Source organism: Hermetia illucens, chromosome 1 (genome assembly GCF_905115235.1).
Source record: "Hermetia illucens chromosome 1, iHerIll2.2.curated.20191125, whole genome shotgun sequence".
Taxonomy (NCBI): domain Eukaryota; kingdom Metazoa; phylum Arthropoda; class Insecta; order Diptera; family Stratiomyidae; genus Hermetia; species Hermetia illucens.
In genome coordinates this window covers 141,391,428-141,414,365 of record NC_051849.1, presented here as the reverse complement: position 1 = coordinate 141,414,365, position 22,938 = coordinate 141,391,428, and the positions used below count along the sequence as shown (strand labels likewise).

The 22,938-nt window shown below is 42.6% G+C and overlaps 2 protein-coding genes across 2 annotated transcripts in view; one reads left to right on the top strand and one right to left on the bottom strand.

Annotated features, from left to right (window-relative positions):
* The window catches only part of LOC119647326 (protein fuzzy), a 150,828-nt gene that overhangs the window by 45,198 nt on the left and 82,692 nt on the right, over positions 1–22,938 (top strand). The gene's annotated exons all lie outside the window — the stretch shown is intronic.
* The window catches only part of LOC119661461, a 60,998-nt gene that overhangs the window by 15,672 nt on the left and 22,388 nt on the right, over positions 1–22,938 (bottom strand). Inside the window, exon 2 of the mRNA XM_038070822.1 lies at positions 20,676–21,002. Coding sequence (XP_037926750.1) covers positions 20,676–21,002 — 327 coding nt within the window. The remainder of the gene's footprint in view (positions 1–20,675; positions 21,003–22,938) is intronic.

Here is a 22,938-nt window from a genome sequence, read left to right as displayed (position 1 = left end):
TCGCTCAGCTCTGGGCAGATCACTGCCGCTGACAGTGATTGTGCCTATTTCATGGGGATCGTTCGTCAAAAATTCAGTTTTGTTTAGACCCTGCGGCATGAGGCGAACATTCCATTTTTGGACAAGTTGCTCAAGATTATTTTTGCTATTAGATGCTAGGAAAACATAATCTGCATAACGCAGTGTGTAGGGGCTGGGCGTTGGATATCCCGTGGAACGATGTCCATACCAAGAACAAAGAGGAGTGGTGAGAGGGCGCTTCCTTGGTGAACACCAACAGAGACGCGAAACGGTTTTGATATACCCGCCATACTTCGAACTTTACTTTTCGGATCGTGGTAGAGCAATTGAACAAGCGTTGAACGAGTTCTGTTGTCGTAAAGCATAACAGATGAGTTCGTGTGGCATACGGTCAAACGCTTTCTCTAGATGCAGAAAGGCAATGTAAAGAAGGCGATGCTTCTCACGGTGTTTCTCCATGAGTAACCGCGCAGTGTGTATTACGTCAGTAGTTCCGCAGTTTTTGACAAACCCCGCTTAATTCACGGTTAATTCAACGATTTCGCGAATCCGGTTGTCAAGAATGTGTTCAAAAATCTTCATGGTATGGGAAAGTAACCGGATCGGACGGTAATTTGAACATTCTGCTGGACTACCTTTTTTTTCCATATTGGAACAGTGGTACTTTCTTATCAGTCAGATGGTGTTCTTCCTTCCTGAATAACCCGAATAAAGAATTCACTAAGCCACAGTGTTGGGTCCCAGTTCTTCGCTTTCCAGAGCTCAGATGCGATGTCATCAGATCCTGTGGCTTTTTATTGCCTCCTTGACTTCAGTTGCGCTGACAGTTAATCCTTGAGGGTTTTACATGAGCACCTGTCTTGCCACTTAATCCCACGGTTCTTTTCAGACACGGATTGATTTTGTGACCACAATCAGAGCCCCGCTGAGACAAGCAACAACGGTAACTTGGTATAGACTGGTACCGTTCTTGCTTGTCTGGCTTAGCATGCATACTGGTGGATGCAAGATTTACCTAAATCTCTACCGAACTAAGGAGTACGGCACCCGTGTTGAAACGCAACACCACGCCGAAGCCGAGGGTCTCTTCTCGCTTGAGCACAACCACAACCACCATGAAACTCCCACTAGGGGGGCCAACCGCAAACAACCGAGCTGTACTCACATATAACGGGAGTTCACCCGAAGTATGAGAGTCCAGGGGCTATCTCGGTTCCCATGCTACCAGTATACCCCTGGTAAGGTTTCGTGACCAATTTGCCACTTCAGATGAGTCCCCGTGCAGACTCGGGTCAGATCGCCCTGATTATTCCTTTGGAGCATTCGCCTACTGCATCACGGCCGGCAAGCCAAAGTGAGTACAGCGTCTCTCGGTGCCATCACTATGGAGGTTATCCTCGGCCACTTGGTTTTGGTTTGGCCGACAGGGTTGCCGCCACGTCTTCCTCACCGCCACCTCTGAGCACCAGTCACGCTGACAGGTGGAACTGGTCGAAATGTCGGCAATGATCGTGGAAGTGGAGCATGAACAAATTCTTCAGTTGAAATCTGCTCGAAGTATACTCGCCACCTATCCGTTGCGGCTCAACGGTTGGTAAGCAAAGTACCGTTCTTGTCATTAACACAACAGAAGTGTTCGATATCCTGTGCTTTTAGCAAGTCTATTCAGATCTTTCTCGCCATCCCGAGTGTCCAGTTTATCGTAAAGATTTTTGTAATGGTTCGCTCGGGTGACAGCAACTGCTTTCTTTGCTTCCCGGTTGGCATTCTTATAAATTTTCCAATTGGCGGTGTTTTATCATCGAGAAATTTGTGGCAGAGGCATTTCTTTTCACAGACCTTCATTTCAACATCATTATTCCAAAGCCAAGTATCTCGGTTGATGTATCACTTACCCGGCTTGGTGACCCCGAGGGTTGCAGAGGTCGCTTTGCGGTGTGTCTTTCATTTGGTTCCACGATTCTTCCACATTCATAATGGTCGGTAATCGTATGAGTGTGAGCGTTTCTTTTTTCATCTCACCAAATCGCCAGCATTTAATGCGCGGCGGATCAGTGCGTTCCTCACGTTTTATCGGTGGCTTAATTCGCAGGACGGCAATCAATGGCCGATGTTGAGGTGCGATGGTCTCATAGGGAACGGCTTCCCAATCAGTGACAGTGGTAAAATGTCGGAGTCTTATGAGAATATATTCGATTTTGCGTTTCACTGTTCCAACTATAAAATGAAGGAAGATGTGACAATCGTTTGATGAACCATGTATTCATAAGTACAAGGTCATGAGTCTCCGCCAAATCGATTATACGCTCCCCACCCTCATTTCGCACTCCGAACCCCTTTCTCCCATGGCGCTTGTTATCGTCTGCCTTTTAACCCACATGACCATTAACGTCGCCGGCAATGATAATACAGTCGTCAGCAGGCACGTGACAAGTCTTTTCATCGAGAAGGTGCCAGAAGGCAGGCATCAAGTCGATCTGTCTGTGGTGCGTACGCGGTTAAGAAGTGAATAGTGCGATCAGCTAATATAATGGTGAGCTTCATCAGCCGATCATCAAATTGTTCGACTTCTTTAATGGCATCACGAGAAACCTCTGAGATGGCAATGTCAACACTATATTGAGTGTGTGGGCTACCAAAATAGAGAAGTTTATAGCGATTTTTACCGCGTTCGCGTTCAATGTCGCAGCTTTTGGCACCAGGCCATCGGTTTTCTTGCAGAGCGCAGATATCAATGCGCCTTTTCCGAAGGGCTCTTGCGAATTCCTCCGTCTTTCCAGTTAACACCGTCCATGCGTCAAGAACCTTTGCCCATTTCTCGACAGGACCGGGGCCCGTCCTGCTGTGTCGACTGAGGTGGACGTCCTAGCATTTCTCCGAGGCTTGTGACTCAATCCGATCATCATGTTTGTAACATTGTATGCATTTTGTTGCATAGTCTGTCGCGAGACCTGTCACCAAGAGAGATCAGGTAGGATTTAACATAGTGGAATAACTCCAACTATACTCTATTTATCTCCTTTCCTGATGTCAGCATTTTACTTTTATTTTACTGAGGATAATACAGAGTACGTTTCCTCAGACCCTCTTCCTTTACCTGGGATTGGGACCAGCATAGTATGTTAATAGCATGGCGGAGTTCGCAATAGTAAAGTCAATAATTGGCGTAATCTGGGCAGACAGAACTAAACTCGACATAACAGCCAGGGAGTTACACAAACTTCAAGGCTTGCGTCTGTATCAGTGCCCAACGGCATCCCTAGAGGTCCTACTGGGATTGACCCCTCTACATCTTCACATACAGATTTCAGAGGGTGATCTTCAAAATGTCCGGAAGTATAAGTGAAGAGAGGAGTTGCCTAAATCGAAGAAATATTGATATTCTTTCTAGCAAGGAAAACATACTTTAAACCAATCAGAAAGCACACTAGTATATTCCAAGGTACGTCATAAATAGATGTGTCTCTTTTGAACTGGAAAGGAACTATACGGGACAGAATATCGCTATCTAACCGAACGCATATTGAAGGTATTTAGGTCCACCCAGGCGAATACCAAACCGGCATGGGAATGCCTTGACAGATACTATGTAGCGGACCGTTTCGACACATATGTCAGTTTTCTTTTGATTGAGTGTGCATCCAAGCGACAAATCCTAGGGCAATTTGACCAATCCGCGATTGGCCAAGTGGTGATAAACAGAAGTTTGCAAACCTCTCACCGCTGCCATTTCGTTTAGAAAAATAATATTTTCCTTTTAGAAATCGGATCGTGGCTTGCTTTCCGATCTCTCACAAAGACGAAAATGCTACATTTACCAGGCGCGTAGTGTATAAAAAAATATATTATGAGTTCATAATTCCAATTCCACGGAGGCACTATCTCGACGCATGCATTGAAAATAATAAAATATCTTCGAAATAATTACACTTGAACTTTCCCCTGCCTACTCCTATGAAAAATAGTTTTATATCTCGGTAATTGAGTCTGTAATGACATTCCCTGCTCATTCTCCCCCATCCTTCGTGGAGTTAGTCGGAAAGAAGCAAAACGTTCTAACATATATTTAGATACAACGCTCGAATGAAACCCTATACTTTCTTACTAATTACTAATGAAATTCCATAATTTAATTGACCTTTTCCGTTCCGAAAGGTGCAGTTCCATAAATTGTGAGTAATACGTAACCTGCGTATTGTATAACGAACTGCAAATTACAGTGTTTCCGCAACAAAATGCGCTTTCACTAAATTAAGATTATGAATATTCCTTCTTTGGGGTAATTAATAAATGGTAATTGGCATTAATAATTTGAATAAAGAGTAATCCGTTAATGAGGATCATAACATTCATGGAAATTTTAAAAGGGTCATCCCCTGTGTCAGATCCGAGGAATCCATCTTTTTTGCCTCAATTTTATCTGAATATAGTATAGAATATTTTAGCAAAGTAATTTTTCGATATTCGGAGTCGTTCGGAAATTACAGTGCTAAACAGGTAAAGTGTCGTATGTCGATCCGAACGGCATTCGTTAAAAAAGGGAGAATTGAAGCCAAAGCCTTTAAAGAAACCCAAGGTTTATGGAACGGGTACAGCAGATTAATGGTCAGTTTAGATTTAGTTTTAATAATTACATTTTAATTTTTAACTGGGTTTGTTTGGAAACTGTATGTTCTCACGACTTATCCAGAACAAATTTCTACGGTTCACAAACTATGATGATTGCGATTGGTTGGGCCGTTTTTAAGGTTACCTTGCCTTATTAAAATCGATTCAATGTCTGTCTGTCTGTCTGTCACACCCGATTTACTCTGAAACGGTTGGGCCGATTGTCACCAAATTTTATGCAAATGCGGTCTGTATGCTCCTTTACATGCAGAAAGTGGAAACATTTTGTGTTAAGTTTGAAGGGGGGCTCTTCATACATGCGAAAAGGGGGTGTAAATTTTTTTTACATAGGATATGGTCATGTAGGGTATCAATTAAAGAACTCGAATAGTACCCTCCGAAACTGATCTTACTTCTGATATTGGGTGAAAAATACGTTTCAGTTTTCCTTTTTTGGCTTTTTTAGTTATTCGCATATTAGAGTCAATTACTCGACGGAGACATGTGTATGGGTATGTATGTGTAATAAAGCTTCCGGGTAGTAACCAATATAATAGACATTTGTGTACCTGGTTACCAGCGGTTTTCAATTTACGTACGTGCTTTTGTGCCCGAAGTAAAGTGGAAATGCCGGAAGATGCACTAGATCAATTTATTGCAGTAATAGACAATATTCATTTATTTAAGATGAACACAATATATCGTTGATATGTATGTTGATATGTGAAACTTGGAGTTTGGCAAAATATGACGGAATGTTTTGTATTCTTGACTATGTACGAATGGAAAACCATGCATAGAGAGTTTCTCATGTAAGATGAACACAAAACCCTTATACCCGAAGCGCCCAGCTTCCGGTATCCCAACTTATTTTATACAATAAAGAAGCAGTGGAAAAACCAAAATTTCCAAAAAAATATAATAGTTTAACAAGTAATCAAAAATTTACCTTTTAATATTTTTTAATAATCCTAGTTTCCCAACCGTGGTATAGTCCACACGTTAAAATGGTTTTCTTCTCTTCTTCTTTCGCAGACTTTTCAGTTGGATAGTTTCCTAGACCAGGCTCTTTTGCCCTAATTGTGCAGCCTTCTGCTTTATGAGAAATCGCGAAAAGGTCATCAACCCCGGTGGGGATAAGATATCAAAATTGGTGGAATGAGACTTACTATCTGGTTTACGCTCCTAACAAATCTTTGGAAATCCAAGTACCATGCAGCTCACATTGCCAGTTGCGTCTTCCCGTTTGTTTCAAAGTGTCCCAGGTAATTCCTAACTCATCGTAGACAACGTGCAACTTTCATTTGTATCAAGTTCACTGACGACCATCCGCTCACTGAGGTTAAAATTCGCCTGAGAACTGGGTGATTGCTTGTCCTCCTGCCCCCGTTTTTAAAGTTTTGTAAAACAAAGAAAGCTAGCCTGGAATCGTTTATCACATTCTTCGGGCTAGTTCCTGAACTCTTCCGTCTTGGGGAGTCTTCAAAACAGGGAATTCACTTGACCAACGGGAGGGGAGATGAGAAAGGGAACTGTTAGTTCAAGGAACTCTCTGTCATCCGGCCCTCCACCGATCGAGATCTATCTTCTGTACAACGGGAAAAACTGCGCAACACGGCGTCACCTGCTAGCGCCCTTCAGCCACTCCTCGAAACTGGTGTCTGGAACTCCTGTGTTTAAATAATGCTGTTGACGAATCCCATCCCATTTTTCACAAGAAAAAAAGTGTGATCGACGTCCTCCACAAGTCCATTGCAGTGTGGAGGCGCTTAGCGGAAATTCATTCAGTTCCACACCAAAGTAACGCAGTTCTCCACGACTCGATACTCACCTCACCTAACTGTTGGTAGCAGGTTGACCAGGGGGCCAGCGGAGCAATCGGGCAATTCCGAACTATTAAAAATTAATTTCTTCTAGTTTTTTGTTTTGCTATGGTACATTTTCACGTTATGCTCGATAAAATTTTAGAATCTGCAATAATTACTTCCGTATTTAATTTAATATTGTAATTATGTGTATACGATCCATTTCACGAAACGTTTGAATGGAGTATAATTCAGTCAATAAAATGATCTCTTATCTATCCAAATAATAATATTATTGAGATCAATAGTTACCTATAGCATTTAGTGTACGTTACCATTCTTCACGAGCATCCACCTCCCTTGGCTCCTCTCCCTTGCCCTTGTATTTGACTTTACACTCCTTCGCAAGAAGGATAACGGGAATCATTCTCGCAATTACCATCATAGCCTGCTCAGAGACAATGCGGTAAACAGACGCAAAATTTCCCGTCTCTGTACTTGCGCGGACGATATACCTCCTTGCAGAATAGACTGCGTTGTACTCATTAGAATACGTCGCCTGCTAGACGTAGGACCTCCAGTGTTTGCGTTTAGCCGACTTAAGGCTGAAGCTCCAGCCGCAGTCTTGTCCCTTGCTATTTTAATTTGCTCGAAAAAGCTCATCTTTGAGTCAAGCATCAGTCCAAGGTATTTAACCATTAGATTTGATTCGATTATCGACGTCTGTTAATCAGGATGACAGTTTTTTCCAGTGCACGGCCGAAACACTGAGCTATCCATCCTTTTACCCGTTGCGTTAATATGCTATGTCTGCTGTTCAACAGTGCGTCCGGCAACAAGCGCCGCAAAGCCATCTGCATATTTGCTGATCAGATCAAGCCTCTTCACCTTCCAGCAGGAAGGAAAACTGTCCTTTTTCAGGCAAGCGTTGAATGCATTGAGCAGTAGGTCTAGATGTTGGAGCACCAGTTTGTATACCTCTGCCGGAATACCATCCAGTCCTAGCGCCTTTTTGTTTTTCATATTCTATTCTCTATTTCTCATATTCTATTATATAGAGAAGAATGGGCAGTCTTCGGCACCTCCCACGCCACCATCATCAACCCGTACGTAATGTGAGGGAATAGTGCTTGTACAATACGGTCCGTCTGCTCGGCATTAAGTGAACAGAGTCTTTTCTGCGCCCCGGGTTACCAGTTTATAATTGAGTCTCTACTCTCTGTCAGCATCGAGGTTTGCTTCTGTTTATCGCATTGTGCTGTTTCCTTTTGGCTGACTTGTTCTCTGTCATTATGTTATATACCTTCTCCCGGTTGTTTAGGCCTTGTGCCAAGTGACGGAGTTTGTGGCACTCTTTGCGGAGCTCGGCAATTTTCGCCGTCCACTAGTACTGAAAGACTTTGAAATCGGTTAGCACTTCGCCAGACGTCGGTTACAAAATAGGAGAGTGAGGAGTTAAAAAGTGTAAACTGAAAGTGAGACAGACCTCATTCTCAAAAAGTGCCCAGCTGAAAAATCTTAAAAAACATGGTTAAACTAGGTTTCAAAATACTTCCTATACCGATTCCTATATTCTACAATAGGGAAGAGCATGTATGTATGTATAACCCCCTCTAACATCTTTCATATCGTGTTTTTTTTTTTGTGCATACACGGAGGTGGAAAATCTTAGAAAGACACGTCCGCCGCCCGAACGGCGGAACAACAGCGGGCGCGTGTGGGATTCACACCCACTAAAAACCACCCCCGGTCTCTCCAGCCTCAGCCCCGCGGGACCACCATTGAGGTATTACTTCGCGGGGTAGGTTTGCTCTTAGGCACTCATCCTTCTCCTATTTGCAGCTTTCCTCCTTCTTTGTTCTTTCAGCAACTCCTCCTGCATTTGGATGATTGCGGAGCTAACCGCAAGCCACTTCTCCTCGGACTCCAGCATCTCAGTAACCAAGCTCTCCGGGGTCCCGCTCCTGCCCAGCACCTGGTTTAAGCTCCTTCTCTCCATCGCAAATCGTAGGGAGTGAAACATCACATGCTCTGGATCCTCCGGTATGCCATCGCATCTGGGGCAGTTCGGAAAATCATCCAACCCAAAGCGGTGCAGATACTGCCTGTAGCAACCACCGTGTCCTGTGAGGAACTGGGTAATGTGGTAGTTGGTATCCCCATGTTTTCGCTCAAGCCACACCCTAATGTTGGGAATGAGTCTGTGCGTCCACCGACCTTTCGCAGACTCGTCCCATCTGCGTTGCCAGAGATCGAGCGACTCTGACCTTGCCGCATTTCGACGCTGTGCATGCTCCACCATATGTCTTGCATTGTACAGGACACTCATTTCTTTGGCCAGAATGTCAACCGGGATCATGCCTGCCACCACCAATACTGCCTCATCTGATGTGGTTCTAAAAGCACTGCAAACCCTCAAAGCCATCCGCCGGTAAACCGAGTTCACCTGCTTCCGTCTCTGAGAGTTTGCAAGCGCCTCTGCCCACACAGGCGATGAGTAGAGCAGGATGGAGCGCACCACTCCGGCTAGCACCAACCTCCGGCAATGTTTCGGCCCATCAATATTTGGCAACATTTTTGCAAGTGCCGTGGTGGCACTGGCTGCCTTTTGGCATGCATACTCTAGGTGCTCCCTAAAACTCAATTTGGTATCAATTATTACCCCCAGGTATTTGATAGCCGGCTTTGATACGACCGTATGTCCACCGACCTCCACTTTTACAGTATTATTTTTCCTGCGTTTCGTTATCAAGACCGCTTCCGTTTTCGCGTCCGCCAAGGTCAGCCCGGCCTTTTCTAGCCAGGACTTTACCGCTCTCACTGTTTCCGTTGCGTAAACCTCCACATCTTCTGGGTGTTTTGCTGCAACAACCACAGCTAGGTCATCAGCAAAGCCGACAATTGTAGTCCCCTCTGGGACGGGAAGAGCAAGCACCCCATTATACATGATATTCCACAACAGGGGACCAAGTACCGATCCCTGTGGTACCCCGGCTGTGACAATGTACTCTTTGGGGCCCTCATCCGTCCCGTACCAGAGAGTCCTCTCTGAGAGGTAGTTTTCCACCAAATTCGCTAAGTATCCGGGGACACCTATGTCAGCCAACGCCCGTTTAATTGTATTCCAGTTGGCCGAGTTGAATACGTTTTTGACATCCAACGCCACCACGGCACAGCAGCCGCCAGAAATCAGTGCATCTTTTGCCAGGTTTACCACCATGCCAATTGCGTCCACCGTAGAGTGGGCGCGTCGGAAACCAAACTGGCGTTCTGACAAACCATTGCTGGCTTCGACGATGGGCAGGAGTCTGTTGTAGATGACTCTCTCCATCATCTTCCCCATTGTATCCAACAGGCAGATAGGACGATACGACGCTGGGTTTCCAGGTTGCTTGCCAGGCTTCGGAAGCAACACCAACTTTTGCTTTTTCCACTGGGCAGGGAATATTCCTTCTTTTAGGCACGCCTCGAAGGTGTTGGCGAAAAGGTCGGGCCTAGTCTTCACTGCCAGTTTCAAAGCTCGGTTGGGGATGCCATCCAAACCTGGGGCCTTGTTGTCACCGAACCTACCACATATTTCCCGCAGCTCCTCCACAGTTACAGGCGGTATTATGCCGTCATTTGGCTGGACAAAAACTTGCCTTCCCCTATTTTCGTGGTGAGGGAACAGAGTGGTAACAATCTGTTTCAGGAGGCGCGGACAGGTTACCTGGGGTGATTTCCGCAGCCTTTTCATCACCACTCTGTAAGCCTCGCCCCAAGGGTTTATGTCGGCATGGTCGCACAGCTGTTTGAAGCAGTTCGTTTTGCTCCTCCGAATGGCTTCCTTTAGGCGGCCACGCAATTGCTTGTGTGCCTCCTCTCGACCGTCGCCACCGGGTTTTCTCCTGAGCCTCTGGCAAAGCCTCCTTGCCCGAAAACATGCGGCTCGCAAACTTGCGATTTCATTGTTCCACCAGTAGTTGGGTTGCCTACTGGGGAGCAATCGCCTTCTGGGCATAGTAGCATCGCATGCTTCCGTCACCCATCGAGTGATCTGGGTGGCTTTCTCTCCAGCCGTACCATTCAGGGATATGTCGGATTTGAGCACCGCGGAAAACGTGTCCCCCTCGAACGCTTTCACTGTCCAGCCAAGCATACCACCCGGCATTTTGCGAAAACTCTTTTTCGAGCTCGATCCGCCCTTGATCTCGCTGTGAGTATAGTCCTCACTGACATGCCAAGCGATTCTACTGGCTAAAGTGGCACTCACGTATGTCAGGTCCACTATAGACCCCAGGCCCCTTTCCCGGAAAGTGTACGAAGACCCAACATTCGCCAGTACCACGTCCAGCTCCGCGAATGCTTCGAGGAGAACACGTCCCCTCACATTAGTTATCCGGCTGCCCCATTCAAGAGCCCACGCATTGAAATCGCCTCCTATTATGATCGGCCAACGTCCTCTTGCATCCAAAACAAGAGCAGCAAGCATCCGCTCATACTCGACGAGTGTAGCGCTGGGTGGAGCATAGCAGCTGTAGATGTGGATGCCCTTCACTTTCGCTCTGATGAAGCCCTCCTCCGGGTGCTCCATTATTTCCTGGAAGGCTTGTTCTCCACAAGTCCACAGCGCTGCTTGGCCCGTTTGGTCCCTGACCCAAACGCTACCACCGCGGTTTCGGTATGGTTCACTTAGTATGACCACATCGATGTTTTTCTCGCGGATGGTTTGCGCGAGTAGATCCTGCGCCGCCTCGCAGTGGTTGAGGTTGATTTGTATCAACCTCATCTGCGATTTGTGCTAAGGGCTCTCCTGTATTCCGGGCACCTGCTGCTGCCTGCAATGTGCCGATGGTCCACACCCTCCTTTCCTTTGCACAGTAGACAATTTGGGTCAGCTCCGCAGTCCTTGCTGATGTGGCCTTTCACTCCGCATCTCCTGCATTGCTTTGACCTGTCATTTGGGTTAGTGCATGACTTCGCAATGTGACCAAAGCCAAGGCATCTAAAGCACCGTTTTAACGCCACCTGTTCCCTAAGGCGACACATAACCCAGCCTATTCTCACTCTCCCTGCTGCTAACAGTTTGAGTGCGTTCTCCACTGGTAGGCTGATGATGGCGGTTTGTGTTCCCCCATAGGCTTTCCTTAGCGTTTTCACCACTGACTCTTGTAGTCCGGCAAGATCGAACTGTTTCTCTAACGCTTCGCAAACCTCCTCCTTCGTCGTGATTTCATCTATATCTTTGCAGATTATAGTGATCTCCAGCCTGCTAGCTCTTATGTCGGCTTCCTGCCCTAAAGTCTTCCCGATTTGGCTTAAGAATTTGTCCGCGGTTACATCCTTGGATTTTTTAAGTTCCAACATAAGATCTCCCTTCTGCGACCGTCTAATACGGCTGACGTTGTCTCCCAAATTGGTGAGTTCGGGGTCTGCCTTCACTTTCCTGAGAATGTCGGCGTATGACCCTTTGCCTCGTTTGGAAATGAAAATCACCTCCGGTCTAATCTTCCTCCGATAATTTCTTTTCCGCGGTTCTGCCCTCCTCCAAGCTTCCGCATCCGCCTTTGAAGGTTCGATCCCTTTTCTCGAGGTAGCCACTGCAGTATTTTCCCTGGTAGCTTCAGACGTACTTTTCATGAACTCCGCCTTTTTGGGAGTTGAATCCTTTTTTCTTTTCGGGGTTTGCTGGCCTATTGAGTCATTCAGCTTCTCGCGCAGCCTCTTCCCCGGTTTCTCCCCTTTTGTGTTTTGAACTGGCGTTACTTGAGTTGCCTGGTTCACTTTTCCAATCGCCGACTTCCCTACTCGTTCATCCTGGGCCTTGCCGTACGTCAAACGGATGCCTCTTATCATGGCCCTTATATTTTGGTGAATGTTCCTGCGCTCCTTTATAAACTCACACAGCTCCATGATCTTTTTACCGAGGGCAGTAAAAGCAGCTCCAGACTGATCATTGCCCAAAACATCGCTCGGGTGAATCGGCGTCAGCGATTCTTCCTCATCGAAGACTCCCGCTACACGCTTCCCACTGGGGGTAGCGATCGTGGGGGCTTGTGCCCGTGTGGGAGGGGATCTGCGAAAGATCGAGCTCCTTCTGAACGAATCCATCACTAGAGCCAGTTCAAGTTCCTCCCGTACGCTTGTAACATTAGATGCCACAGTAGCCAAGGTTCCCACTACTGAGGCACTGCGGTCGTTGGATATCGACGGCCGGGAGCCCGCTTGCTCACTCCCAAAGACCGCCGGCACTGGGTTTCCGAAGCCCTGCACCGTAACTTCATTCTTCTTCTGCTCCTCCATGTTTGGTTTTATTTCTGGGTATCCTTCCCATAGCCAATTTTTATCCACGGGTGGGCGTTTACTTCCCACCTACCCGGCCTGCGCATAAACATGCCCATACACGCACGAAGAGACGCGCCTGATGGGAGATTTGGCAACTCCACACATAAAGCTATTGTCTTGTGGACTTATTTCTCTTGAATTGAGAGGAAAACACCTTCTACTCGTACCATATATACGCCGTTGAACCAGGCGGATCTGGTCTACTAGCATGCTTGAGGTCTCTATCGGTGAGAACATTCAAACCGGGAGCTTTATTATCCTCGATTCTTCGGCAGATTTCGACAAATTTGCGTATATTTTTGTGCGGTCCATTTTATGCGGCGGAAGTGCGCTGTCACTATATCGAGAAGAGAATATAGACAGGTGAATTGTGATGTTCGCTCTCCTCAGTTTTTTTTTGTAACAACCCTGCACGCTGTTCCCTATTTGTCCCCCGCAAAGTTCTTTGAAAGATTCCCACTTGCTGCTGCATAGAACCGGCTTGAGCCTAACTCGGAGATTCGTGTATGCTTCTTGTTTCTCACTGGCCCTCTTCGCAATACCTTTCTTGAAGCCGAATTATCGACATTACTTTCTCCCATTAGCATCTTTATTAGAGTATCTTCGTTAAACACTTTCACAGACTAACCCTGATTTCCAGCTTCGCATTTGCGGAAACACAGATGTCGGATAGCTGATTTTCGATCTGAAGGAAAATTGTGTGATGGTCGCTGTAAGTATAGTTCTTCTTAATCAAATCTGGTACTCCCATGTGTCAAATCGGCTACAGAGCGCGAACCTATTTCTCGAAAAGTGTATATACTTACGGTGTTTGTTAGGACCAAGTTTAGTTTCGCGAAAGCCCCGGGCAGAACATATTGTAGTTCGATCGCTTTAATCCAGACCCCGTGCGTTAAAATCATCCACTTGATTTTGGGTTTCGATTTCTCGCCTTATATTGTGACAGTGTCACTCATGGTGGAGCATAACCGCTGTAGATGTAAATGCCGGTTATTTTGCCCTCGTCAATTCCACTTCCATGAACTAACAAATTTCACAGGGAAGAATTATCATACACTCTGGCTTCCAGCCGCAAATGGATTAAATCTGTGAAGGGCTCTCAGAAGGACTGCATTCTCTTTTTATGGTGGAACTTAGCAAAGATAAACTGCATCTAGTTTATAATTGCCTGACTTTGGACACATGAAATAATAATGTGTATTTCCAAGTGTATGTATCATATGCGGTGATTTCCATCCCACAGGAAAGTTTCCATTTGGGAAGGAGGATTCCTATGCCAAAGCCGCAGCGTTCGGTACACCACACTGCGTTTTGTACGTTAAAGTGAGGCAAATATCGCTATCAAAAAAGGACTCTTAGTAGCCGATCCAACTCCATCCACTATTTCCAATGCTCCGGACACACTTCCGCCTACTAAAACACAATCGATTAATGCTGTGGAATCAACCTATAATGGTCCAACTCATTCAGGGCATGAATCAATTCACGGCATCGGTGCACAATATGATGCAAGACCTCACACGAAACCAAACGCTTCAGCTTCAAACCCTTCTCGTAAATTTAATTTTATAATACCAGGCTACAGATCCTACGATGCGAAGCATGGCAAAGACCATGGAGGCTCTGGGATTCTATGCGATATGCGACAAAAAGTTCTGATTTTTTAGTTATTATTCTGCAAAACCACTGAATTGCAATGCAAATAGTTGTCGCTAGATGACACTTTCAGTACTTCGGTTTGTTCAAAATAATATTTACGAATTATCTTAAAAAAAAATAAAATACATTCGTAACTGTAAAAACCTTAATATTTACTTTATGGACAGGCTCAAATATGTTGAAACGCGGATTGTGCTCATTCCAAGTTATGGAAAGCAAACGTCCGCCTTTGAACGAAGAGAAAGTTCACTTTTGTAGCTGCAAATGGTTTTTTTGCGGTTTCTGAAAAACTAACTTTTTGAGTTACGCCACTTTTAACGCGAGGGTGAGATATGTGCAGTAGAATGGGATAATTTCTACTGTACACAACCCTCTAACATCTCTCCCTCCCAACAAACTTGCTAGGATATTTATTATAGCTTGAGACTTCAATGGCAATGGGATTCGAGACCGATCTGAGTGGGGGCAAACCATAGGGGTTGCTATATCCACGAACTGTGATTTCCACATATTATCGAGTGGCCACCTGATCTACTGGCCAAGTGGTCGCCCCAAAATACGTAACCATATTTACGTTGGCGTAACAAGGTACATAAAAATAAGAAGAAGAACAATTTGCACATCCTGCTTCAATCTAAGCCTACCACCAAACCTACTAAGTCTACCAAGCAAGCACATCCTTTTGTACTTATAAAACAAGTCGGGGAAACCGAAAGCTGGACGCTTCAGGTATGAAAGGTTTTGTGTATTTCTTTTATAAAGACATTTGGGTGTGTCCCATTAGTACCTAGCACGTAATATATGCATATATTATGTAAGAATATCCACTTTCGGGTGATTTTGACTCAGTTACTACTGCGACTTATTGTAGCATGTGCTGATAGATTTTGGTGCTGATCTGTGGGGTTCAGCCTGGACATTCCAACAGGACAATGCAGCAATCCATGTTTCAAACAAAGCTAAATATTTTGGGGCCCAAAAAAAAATATCGTTATGTTGAAATAGCCAGCTGTAAGTCCTGATCTAAACCCCATAGAGAGTCTGTGGGTGTTTTATCCAACCGCATCTATCCTGCAGGACGCCGATATGATACGATTGCCATTCAAGAAGAGTGGAAGAAAATCGACTTTACTCTTCTCAAGACCCTTGTAAATTCAATGAGAAGACGTAAAATGGAAATTATTATAAAAAATGGCAGAAAAATAAACTTTTTAATTAAACCCGTTTATTTGACAATTTGTACACTTGTCCGGTTGACTTGTTTGTTTATTAGTATTTTTTGTTATACTATTATTTTTATAAAATAAGTATTTGTAATGTAATAGATTTATGTCCTCATTGAATAAGCATTAATAAAAAGGAACAATGAATTAAATAAATTTGTTATAAATAGAATTTTATACTGTTACACTTTCTAAGAATGATGCCCTTAAATAAATGATCAGTTCCCAGCCTCCCCCAGAATCTACAACCGGCTTTGGAAAGAACTAAGCCTTTAATTTAATCACGTGGGTTCATCTTATACGATGATGACGTCATACATGTCTTAGAGTGCCATAATTTCACTTGTGTACTTCTATAACTTTGTTAATGATTAAATTTCATTCCCAAAATTATGCCCTAGTATATACCTTATATTGATATTAAATTTTGTACTTCTGGGATAAACTTAAAGGGGCTTTCGAATAAATGTCTAAAGTATGATAATATACCAATATTAACTTTATCTAACTTAACTTTGTCGGTAATAGTTCGATTGGGACCAATCTTGAGGATATCATACTTCATATGATAGTCTATATTACTATGATTCTAGGATAAACTTAAAGTACAACCGTTTCTGAGAAAAGTGTGCGTAACCTATAGATAGGCAGACATTGAACGAAAAACCTCAAAAATAACAGCTGAGCTGTGAATAGCAACAGATTAGATTGCCAAATCCGAAAAAGAATCTGCTAGCAGCTCGAAAAGAACTGCAAGAATCATTGAAAAGAAAGGAGCATAAGAATCTGAAATGATTCGTTGAAAATCTTACGATTTTTCGAACCACGAGTTATTTCTCTGGAGAACGCTGAAAAAGCTCAACAGTTTGCGCGAGTCACCAATCCGGATGTTGGACGGATAACGGAAAGAAAATTACCACTTTTCAATTTTCTAAGATACATATCAACCGATTTCTTTTAAAGTTGTCAAAGTACTAAATGTTCCAGGAGATATCGATTTCAAAAAAAGTCATGTTTAATACACTAAGGTCAATTTTATCCGGATTGTGGTACATTAGGAACTTCAGTTTTCACCGTAACTTGAAGATATTACTTATAAAAGACGAAACTAATCGGCTGAATCGGACAACTTTAAGTAGTTTTAAACATAGGATAAATTTTTTGCTTTCTCCACCTCCTCCTGAGGACAATAATTAATTGGAATTCTATCTGTTTGTTGTCCGTTAATTAAATAAATAAATAAATATATACTTTCAAATTTAAAATTAGCTGACTCTTTGGTATTATTTATGCAGTAAAAAGGTCAAAAAAGAATGGCTAGCAAAAAGGCAACAAAGGGGCACTCTGATAGAGCTGCACTTAGAAAAATTTTGAAATAACTTGTAGAATTGGAATATGGTCGTAAGAGCATCCGGGTTGACCAAGAGCATGAGAGAGGGTTCTTTTTTGGTACTTTCAATCCCTGTCATGTCATTCACAAAATCTTCATCTTGCGTTGGGGCCGCAGCAGTACCTGAAATACGTACAAACTGGAAATATAACATGAACCTGTGGAGCCGGAAAAATCAAGATTCGAGTGCTGCGCTGTAGAGGGAAGATCAACGGTGAAGTGCATCCTCAATCGAAGTTTTCCTTGCATTAGATCTTGGAAGCCTCTCGAGGAAAACACCAAGCCTATCTCCCTTCAACTAATCGATCCTCGCATTGCTAGAGGAAACATTCAGGCAAAATACCTAGTACTCCAATAAATACTGTTGAAAACATACAATGATGTAAAAACAAAAAGACATAATGTTTTAAAACTATAATAATGGTATTTATGGAATAAGAATTCTCCATTTTCTATTCTATTACTCGAAGTATACACATTTAGCCCTGATACAAGTTTTGATTGGACCACTCATCTGTCGCGATACACACTATGTTCATGGGAAGATTTTCTTAAGCGAGACTATGTTTGGGTATCTACTCGGGCGCATTATGCCCTGTAAAACTGACCATAATTTGTAGTCCAATGAACTAAGATCTCGACTAAGCAGAAGGTAAACTATCTGCAGAAATATGCATCTGCACAGGCTCCTTTTGAAACTTCAATGTTCATTCTTGGAAAGGGATTGATTTATAATAAAATACATACTTGCTGCTGCTGTTGTTCTCGAGCGGGGGGTGACCTCGTTGAACTCTTAGCATTAGTTGTAAAGCTTCATTTGACTATCACATATTCTGCTTATTAAATGACTTATCTACGGTAAACAATTTTTCGTCAGAAAAAGGGGATCGTTTGATGTTTGTCACCTGTTCCAAAAGCTTTTTACATTTAACAACCCCCTTTTTAAGGTTTTGTGTAAACACAAAACCTTATTAAAATCGGTTTACTGCCTATCTGTCTGTCTGTCCGTCACACGCATTTTTCTCGGAGACGATTGTAGCGATTGGCACCAAATTTGGTAGAAAGGTGGAAATTGTGAACGCTCACGCATGTAGTGAGTTACATCCTTTTACGTCGAATTTAGGGGGGGGTCCCCATACATGCAAAAGGGAGGTGTACATTTTCTTTTCATCAAATATAATCATGTGGGGTGTCAAATTAAAGGCCTCGGTTAGTACTTTTCGAAGGCGGTCTTAGTTTTGACATTTATTGAAAGGATGGCGAGTGCGGGGGTTGAAAGTGATCACTTTTTTAACGAACCCAGTCTCAGAAACTACCCAACCGAAAAATCTGATCAGGGGGCTACCACTATATGGTGCCTAGGCTCCGAAATACCCTCCATATCGATACCTGTTCAAATAAAGTTAATAATAGTACTTTACTATAATTTTTAGTAATTGCCAGGAAAACCCCCTCTTAAGATTACCCTAAAGTCTCAACATTTTGCAGCAATATAGAGAGCATAATTCTGCCAAATTTGGTGAAAATCGCACTATTACTGACAAAGTTATACTAGGTCAAAACTGTCGCTCCACTGCAAATTCAAGACTACGAATGTCAATATCACTTGAAAGTGGATATTTTCACATAATATATGCATATTTTACGTGCTACATGCTAATGGGACAAATGCACACTCAAATCTCTTTATAAAAGAAATACACAAAACCTTTCATACCTGAAGCGTCTAGCTTCCGGTTCCCCGACTTGTTGATTACTGACTGACTTTTCGTCAGAAAATATTCCGTACTTTTTTTTTGTAAGCTGTTAGTCCTAAATCTTCGTTTATTGTGAGAGACATTAAATTCTTCGATATTTCCACTCCACGGACATGATTTTTTGTTTATGCTTCGTGTTCCGTCGGATTCCACCCCACCCTTATCCCATTGCGCAACAAAAGAAACTAGTGCTCTAGTGCAAATATTACTAGACGTCACTAACATTGGCCTAACTGTTAAAATTTGATAGCTATAAAATTTTAACGAATTTAGAGATATTCAAAATTGTAACAATATTTATGGGAGTGCTATGTACATGGAATTGGAATTGCGTTTTTCTTGAATACTGTCAAAAACGTGGCTTTCCCACATCACAATGTTCCACTCCCTCAATCATTTAATCACAGATTTGATATCCTTTTCAGAAACTACATAAAATGGATATTTTTGCAATTGTAAAGGTCATCATCAACTGCGCAACAACCGGTATCCAGTCTAGGCCTGCCTTAATACGGAACTCCAGACACCCCGGTTTTGCGCCGAAGTCCACCAATTCGACATCCCTAAAAACAGTCTGACGTCCTGTCCTACGCCATGGCTCCATTTCAGGCAGGGTCTGCCTCATCTTTTTTTCTACCATACTATTACTGACCTTATAGACTTTTTTGGCTGGATCATCCTCATCTATACGGATTAAGTGACCTGCCCACCGCAACCCATTGAGCCGGATTTTATCCACAACCAGACGGTCATGGTATCGCTCATAGATTTTATCGTTATGTAGGCTACAGAATCGTCCATCCTCATGTAGGGGGCCAAAAAATTCTTCAGATGATTCTTCTCTCGAACGCGGCCAAGAGTTGACAATTTTTTTGGTAAGAACCCAGGTTTCCGAGGAATACATAAGAACTGGCAAGATCATAACCCTATACAGTAAGAGACGTTTAGAGCGAAACAGTTTTTGTAAACTGAAATAGGCTCTGTTAGCTGCCAACAACCATGCGCAGATTTTCGTGATTTTCGACCCTAGATAGGAGAAATTTTCAACGGTTTCAAAGTTTTAGTCTCCTATCTTTATTGTTTTCGTTTCACCAGTGCGATTCTATGTTGTTCGTTCTTTGGTTTGTGGGTCATCATCACTTCGAAGATATAACTGTTTAAATTTTAAAGAAATTTCAAAATCGATTTTTTTTTTATAAATATCAATATTCAAATGACATGTAAAAATTATGTGCTTAATTGTGGAAAATCTAGGAATATTACATATTAAATGCGAGAAAACGTGTTTTCGATATTGAGCGTATGGAACCGAAAAATGCGGCGTACAATCAAATAAATTTCTCCATCGGCTCGACTTAGGACAATAAGCAAATAGGATGGTTGGCATGTCATGAAGCCGCGATACTGCTATTTATTACCTTTTTCCGTTTTTGTGATAACTCTGCCATATAATTTTGGTCATCTTAACCTATGTCACTTGTTACAAATGCTATCAACGATGACTAAAACATAGTCATCAAACACACGTCAACTTTCAGCAAGCATCCTTCAGTACCTACCTGCACTCATGCTTCATTTTTTTTTAAATTAACATTGTAAGCTCGGATTGTGATAACGCCGTTCAGAGAACAATTATTAGGCCTATATTTTGTTTTAGGGGTAAAATCTGTATCAAAGTTCAGGTCTCTAAAAACTACGCTAATGCCTTCGAAAAAAGGTCCTACTAAACACTTATACGCTATACCATCTTTATTCACGTAAATTTACGCAAAACGCTAATGCTGAATATTTTTTTTTTATTCTATAGGTTCAACCTTCAGCCATAACCCTCCTTTAGGAGTTAAAATCGGAATTGTTCTTGCAAACTCCATAACTTTTGGTGTTTTACTGCATGGTGTGAACCGGTAGTTCTTTAGCAATGATACTATGCCAATTCGAGATTGCATCTGTCCAAATTTTGCTCCAATGCAATTTCTGGGACCATCACCAAATCCCAAAAATGCTACAGGATGGCGTCCTTGCATTTCCTCTGGTGTGAAACGCTCTGGATTGAAAACTTCCGGATCCGGCCAAATATTAGGGTCGCGATGAATTGAAAATGTAGAAATAATGACGTTGGTACCCTTCTCTATTACTATATCCGAATTGGGAATTTCATAGTCACAAAGACATTTTCTTGGAAGCACAGTGGCTGGAGGATACTTCCGTATAGATTCTGTAAAATAAAAAAATAAGATTAAAGATTATATTAAATACACTTTTGTAACTTCAAGAAAAAGTAGCTTCCAAAGGGACTTTCGAAGAAACTATTGCAAGACTCAATAAGATGGGATTTTTTGGAAACACGAACTAATCGGGCAAAGAAATATAGACAAAATCAAATGACTGTATCAACCATGAAATTTGGGTGCCAAAGTAGAAACGATATATTTATCCAGAGAAGCCTCATCAGGACTCAGGCCACGATTTATCCTCCTAAAATATAAAATATAACACACTTTCAAATCTGTAGCCAAAAAACGATTGAATAGAGATGGTATAAGTTTATTTAATACGCCTTTAGTATTCCTTCTCTGCATCAAGACGGCATGCACATCCATTTTGCCTATGAAATTAATGCCTATGTACATACATATTATTGACATAAATATTGTACACGAAAGCACACATAGATACAAACACGCCCATCTTCCTTGATAAAGATCAGATACTCTGATACCCGCCGTTTTCAGATTGGTCTTTGAAAAGACACACTCTGTCGTAATCCAATAGAGAAAAATGGTCGATAAATGATTACTAGCCTTTTCGGATTACGAATATGGAATTCGTCCAACCACTCGGAAAAATGACGACCATATTCCATGCAGCAATATGCCATTTCATTGGCAGCAGAAGAATGTCTGCGAGAAAAATATCGGGGTCGCACCATTCGAATCTGTTCCGACAGTCGGGCGGTATTATCAGCAGTAAACAGCAGTTGCTACTGAAACTTGGCTGCCTGAACGAAACATTCCTGATGTGAGTCCCGGGGCACTCAAAAATCGCTGATAATGAGGATACTGACAGATTGGCTCGACAAGGTTCTGTATCCACAATGGTGGGGCCGCGGACCTTCGATACCGCTAGGTTTAGGTCGAAGTATAGGTATGGTTTGATTAATAAAAGGAAAACCGAAAATGCTTTCTTTACTAATCACCTTTAGCGACAAGCAGGCGGGGCTATTCAGACTACAATGACTTGTGCCTCCTATTTTTTTGAAGAGGCTTGGTCGTTTTTCGGGAGAAATAGTGACATTATCCTCCCAGACCGTATTCATATTTGCTGTTCGTTAGTTATTCCCTAGTGTGTGAACTCCAGAATTATTTTAGGTGTTAACTGCTTCTAATTAGGTTATGTTAGCCAAATTTCACAAAATTTTATATGTCGTTGCGCTTGTAAATAATACACAAAGGAATAATAATAAAATAATATAATCCTTCAGACTGAAAAAGTCAGAACAGAATACTGCCCCACACGCACTTAGCACTTTATTATTATTTAAATTTGACCAATTATTGCAAGTGGTAATTACGGTTTAGAGAAATTAAATCATTTCGTTTCACCATTTTCTTGTGCCGAGAAGATTCATTTATCCGCAAATTTAATTAACATATACATATACGCACACATGCTTGCCCCCAGTAATTGATACTGATATTCAAATAATTAAAAAAAAGGAGAGTGAAAGTGTCTGCATGAACGCCGCTGTTCATATAAATTCATTTTATACATATGATTATGACGTCATACACGCCCTAGAGTGCAATAAATTTACCTGAAATGCAAAACTTTGTTAATAATAGTTGGAGAACTTTCCAGAATTATGTCCTATATTATCCCCTAAACTGGTGGCCAATTATGGGGGGGGGGGGTTTGGACAAATTTCCAAAGTATGCTAATATACTTTTATAACATCCCCGGAAGGGGATGTATTTTGAGGCCTAGGTTTCATATAGATGCATTACCGTGATTTTTTTCAGATTTTCGGTTAGATAACTTCTCAGAACGAGACCTGTTTCACTTTTTGGGGCAGACATTTTGAATCTTCACTCCCCTATGTTTTATTCAATATCAGAAATAAAATCAGTTCCGGAAAGTACTAATCGAGCTCT